This window comes from Triticum aestivum, chromosome 7A (genome assembly GCF_018294505.1).
Source record: "Triticum aestivum cultivar Chinese Spring chromosome 7A, IWGSC CS RefSeq v2.1, whole genome shotgun sequence".
NCBI lineage: Eukaryota > Viridiplantae > Streptophyta > Magnoliopsida > Poales > Poaceae > Triticum > Triticum aestivum.
This window is the reverse complement of record NC_057812.1, coordinates 383,678,793-383,684,076: the sequence shown is the minus strand read 5'-3', so window position 1 is coordinate 383,684,076 and position 5,284 is coordinate 383,678,793. Positions and strand designations below refer to the sequence as shown.

The 5,284-nt window shown below is 42.0% G+C and overlaps 1 protein-coding gene across 1 annotated transcript; it reads right to left on the bottom strand.

Moving 5' to 3' along the window:
• Positions 1-700: 700 nt before the first annotated feature.
• On the bottom strand, positions 701-4,889 carry LOC123146922 (ACT domain-containing protein DS12, chloroplastic). Its single transcript, XM_044566180.1, has 10 exons — positions 4,499-4,889; positions 3,402-3,456; positions 3,205-3,330; positions 2,991-3,085; positions 2,737-2,821; positions 2,586-2,645; positions 1,932-1,987; positions 1,335-1,440; positions 1,198-1,266; positions 701-997 (listed from the first exon to the last, which is right to left on the bottom strand). The coding sequence occupies exons 1-10, from the start codon at positions 4,618-4,620 to the stop codon at positions 935-937; spliced, it is 837 nt and encodes a 278-aa protein (XP_044422115.1). The 5' UTR covers positions 4,621-4,889; the 3' UTR covers positions 701-934.
• Positions 4,890-5,284: the final 395 nt, after the last annotated feature.

The window sequence follows — 5,284 nt, the reverse complement described above, 5'->3', positions numbered from 1 at the left end:
TTAAGATTTGCCGCTGCTGTTTGGTTCTTTAAAAGTCGGGCTGTTATGTTTACATGGAAGTCACTTTGTCACACTGGCTAGCAGCTATAGCTCGGCTGTGTTCAGACACAAGAATCGCACGCGCGGCTCACTAAGCCCGCCAACTTGGTTCCCTGTGCGAAACGGCTGCAACCTGACGCAGAACGCGTCAGATAGGACATGACGCAGAACGCGTCAGATAGGACCTCCCCAAATGTCCCGGTGGTTTTGCACGGGCCGAGTTTGCCTCGTGGGCTATGTGCCCTGGTTTTTGACGGGGACCCCCCTGGGATCACGGGCTACCAAACTAGCCCTCAATGTTATGGGCTCCCCCTACGCCCTTTTTTATGGTAGTCGATAAGGCTCCACAGGCTCCCGCAGACACATCAGAGCAGCACCACCCGCTGGTTGGTCGGCCCGAGCATGAGCTTGTCCATGGCCATATGATGACCAACAGATGATTTTTTTTATTTTTTTGCAACAAGGGTCTTAGGCAAGCTTTTGCGACAACACCTTCATTGCAAAAAAAAAAAATCTACAGAAACTCTGATTCAACAAAGAAAAAACTACAAGAAGACCTCTATTGCAAAAAAAAAATTAGCTAGCGGAGTAGCACACCCCAAACAATAGACGATTGGCCACACAAGCGGCCCTCTTATTTTATCATCAAACATGCATCCCGGGTAGCAAAATAACCATGTGTTATACTGCCATCTCATACCTTAACTTGGAAGGCTAGTGCAGTTCATACAGCATGAAGCTGCCTTCACATGAAACTATGAGTACATGATATATCGTGTACCTCCCTTTTTGGGGAATTATGCATATTTCAGGAATAATTTGGATGATAGTGCAAACTTCATACAAATATCATGTCTCATGAGCTATGATAAGGCGTGGGTTTGTAATCATCTTCTTAGAAACTGGCATCCTCTGTTGTCGGCCTCCTCAAGAAATAACGCAAGCTATTCGCGAGAACCTGCAGGAATGAACTAAATGAGAAAATACACTTTGGTGACCAGCGAAAATAATAGAGATACATTTGGCTCTAATCAGGATGGTCTGCTACTTCTATTTTCCCCTTTTCACTAGATCAAAGATAGGACTTCTATACATGTCCCGGTTCCATGGTAATCTGATGCAACACCCAAGAGATAATTGCATGCATGATGAGTTTACCTGTTGCAAAGCCTTGATTAATGGCCTGCCCCGGTAACTGACATGGAATTTTGCCTTGGCCAGTAGCCCCTACAAGATACAAAATCTCAGCAGAAGAACAACTTTTGAATACAAAATCCCCAAATGACTGGTGTCACCTCAGTGTCAAATTCTCCAGATTGGACAGTGATATTGATGTCAGCAATGATCTTAACTAGATCAACCAACAACCCTGGACGGTCAGCTGATTCCACAACAAGTAAACTGAAATGGAACATTGGGGGATATCAAATCAATGCGATCTTATACTTATGGGGAAGAATAACAATATAGCAAACTGATGATCTTACTGCGGTCAAGAAAGCAAAGTTCAGATAATGCTAAGGGATATCTTATAGCCTATAGGCAATGCATTTTCTTATTCAATGCCGTCCAAAAACAAATCAGGTTCTCACAAAAAAAAAACTGGTCATAGTCATTCGAGATGACAGCTAATCTCCAGTCAGATATCTTCTTTAGGACACAAGCTTGATCCACAAAAGAACCAAGAACGAATCATTATATTGCTTCTAGCCCCATAACAAGTACTCCCTCCGATCCATAATAAATGTCGCAGTTTTGAACTAAGGTTAGTTCAACCTCAGTTCAAAACTGCGACACTCATTATGGATCGGAGGGAGTACTTTATTAGGATGAAAGCCAAAGTACATGAACTTTTCTTGTATTATGAAGAATAAAGCAACAGGGAAGAGTACCTTCTTTCAGGACCATCGTCATAGATCTCTATGTGAGTTGCTATGTCCACATCAACCTGCCGATTTACATGCAAAAACTATTTACATATAGAAAAAAATTACGAATATCGAGCACATTAATTATGATGTGACATCAGACTGCAATTTCATGGGCATAGTATGAGCAGTTCATCCAAATTCGTGTACTCAAAACATATGAATGCATTCTGCAACAAGGCACTATCGAAATCATGTGTACCATAATTACTTTTTATATGGTCAGGTTTAGCAATCAATCGGGTATATATAAATTTACAGACAAGGCATTCCTATCATGAAGTTTACTATTACTCCCTCCGTTCCTAAATATAAGTCTTTTTAGAGATTCCACTATGGACTACATACGGAGCAAAAAGAGTGAATCTACTCTCTAAAATATGTCTACATACATCCGTATGTAGTTTGTAGTGGAACCTCTAAAAAGACTTATATTTAGGAACGGAGGGAGTAGAACATAGTGTCTTGTAAACCTTCATGTGTTGTTCCTTCTCATAACACAAAGATAAATAATATGGTTTTAAGGTCGTCCATATAATTGAGATGTTTCCAGGTATTCAAGGTCGATAAGATAGAAGGTACAGACTCTTTGATTTATGGATGGATTTAAACAAGTACCACTTCCGTAGGGGGCTCTAGCCCAAAAGTTGCACCCATGGCCAATTGACTGCTAGCTTCCTAGTGTCAAATAAATAAAGACGCAGACGTTAGTTTACGAGATTTAAGTTAAGACATCTTAGCAAAGAAAAAAAGGGTCGAGGGAAATTACAGGATGATACTCAAGCATGTTGTTAATAATTGTCAGTCTTACTGCTTCTAACAACTCTGGGTCATCAATTTTGCGACCAGTTGACCTGTAGAGTATTGCTCTCACTCATTCTAGACAAGAAGTGATATGTGCAGAAAAGTACAATGAAGAAAGATGTCACATTCTGCTTTTATAACTGGAAGATCAAACTTATATGAGAGATTCCTCAAGCCAAGCTTTGCATATCTGAAATAATAATAAAATGATCCACTTACGACTTTGTTATAGAGAACTTATTGTGCTTGCCAGAAGAATCGAGGCAGACACTAGCTTTCACAACATTTAGCCCTAAATTCCTCAAGGCACTCATCTGCACATAGAACAGAACACCGAACTAATCAGCATTTCATGAATCCAAGATGGTGAAAATAAGAACCTAAGAGTGATGAATGGTAAAGGTAAATTGAAAAGGCAGTGTAAACAACACACAGTATCAAGAAGATCTCCAAGACGGTCACCCAAGGTTACTTCCACAATAGTTGCATCCGGATCTGAGTCTTGATCTATTATAACTTTTGGTGTAGGGACTGTATTACTGTTGCTAGAGCTCCCATTCTGCAAAACAAAGTATCTGCAGTTGAACATGGAGGTTCATCCAATGTTTTGTCGTAAGCAATGCTATCTACCTCAACAGCTGCAGGCGAAGCAGCTCTAGGAACCCTCAAAGCTGGAGACAATAATCTAAACAAAAGAAAAAATAGTTGTAATAATACACATGTGCAATATATATTGAGAATTGAAAGAGGTTGTGATGTAATAAGACAAAATGTTAAAGAGCTTAATGAGAAAAAACAATGAATAAAAATATTTCATCAAAATAACATCAATGCACTGTGTAGCAACTAGACCACTCACTTGAACCACATGGATGGAAATCATAACAGTTTTAACACCAGAAAGTGTATTAACAGCAGTTTAAATATATTTAATCAGTTGATGGAAACAAATTGATTCAAAGAAAGCAAGTATTCACACGGTGCAGCCAGTGTTTATAACACAATAAAATAGAATGAAGGAAACGCTTATAACCTATAGTTAGTTGCAACAGACAAGGGTACATTTTTCCAACACGACAAACCAAAGAATATAGTATCAAGCTTGATCATATCAGTCTGCACAAGAAACTATAACACATAAGTTCACAAATCCAGCAAGAAAGAAAGAAAGAAATATATTGCTGGCGTGACTACCTGCAAATGTAATCAACCCCTCAGCACCATAAAATTTCGGTCAGCTAAACTTATTACCACTGCTTTAGCTAAACTAGCTGTGACGAAAAAATGAACTGACTTATCGTAATCATCACTGCGCCCCTAAAGTAATTAGCGCTACCATCAGTTCAACAATAAAATGACCCAGTGGAACCAGAATTTCACAAAAGCCTCACAGTTTTAACCAGAATTAAACCAACTATGAGGTATATTCTGCAGCTGAAACAAAACAAAAGAGTCTAAGCATTGAGTTATATCATGACGAAATCATTATGTAAGTTAGCACCAAGGATAGCGGATGAATCAAACAAAAAATTCTGCATCCCACTGAACAACACTATTATGCAGAATTCATTTTGAAGGGGCATCCGTTCTAAATTAAGAGCTCGAAACTTTGGAGCTAAGGCTACGAATCTTCGAATCCTAGCACAGCATCTTAGCATCCAAACGGGAAAAAAGACTCAGATTCTAATGTGCCAAAAGCGGAAGGAAATCTGGGCCAGTCTGCTCACCTCAGCTTAGCGGGCGCTGCCGGTGCAAGTGGCCGCCACCCGGCAAGTGGATGGTTCCCGGACGCCGCCGGAAATACGCCGGAACAGGTACGGAGGGTCCCGGCGGCTACGGCGACGGCCATTTCTGGAATCTTCTCCCCCACTCGGCCAAGAAACGTGCGAGGATTGGGATCAAATCTTATCAAATAAACCCGGGGGTGGGGTGGGGGAGGGGAGATGGTGCTACAAAGGAGAGGGCGCTGATGGGATCATAGCGAGGATATCTATGGCTGTCGCGGCGGTTCTATCCATAGGATAGAGAGGTGGAAACGGGAGGTTGGCTCGTGCTCTCCCTCTCGACCTCGCGGCCTCACCTCACCCTCCGCTCCAGATATACAGAGACACTCTCTTCTCTCTCAGTGATGTCCCTTTCTCATGGGTTGGAGAAGTAAGTGGAAAATGAAGGATGAGAGCATCTCCACTAGTGTCCCAAGAAGTGTTCTCAAGTTATTTTTTAGGCGTCCACCGACAAAAAAACGTCACATTCAGATCTTCAGGACCTTACTTTTCGCTGAATTAGACGAAAAATACGGCCGGTGCGCCCAGGCCACACCCAGGCCATCGGGGGGCATCTGAGAGCACTGACGCTTTATTTAAGCCATCCAATTGGCCCACGTCAGCCATCCACCTCTCTCCTCTCCTCTCTCTCCTCTCTTTTCTCCTTTCTTCTACCTACCCCACGCACACACGCCGAGCCGCATGGGAGAGCAAGCTGGCCGCGGCCGTGGCCGGAGCTGGCACTCGTGG

Coding starts and splice junctions, on each gene's coding strand:
- LOC123146922 (XM_044566180.1), bottom strand. CDS start 4,620: ATGGCCGTCGCCGTAGCCGCCGGGACCCTCCGTACCTGTTCCGGCGTA. Junction 1,988..2,585: donor TAGAGCCCCCTACGGAAGTG/GTACTTGTTTAA, acceptor GTAAATCGGCAG/GTTGATGTGGACATAGCAAC. Junction 1,267..1,334: donor CTGGAGAATTTGACACTGAG/GTGACACCAGTC, acceptor TGTATCTTGTAG/GGGCTACTGGCCAAGGCAAA.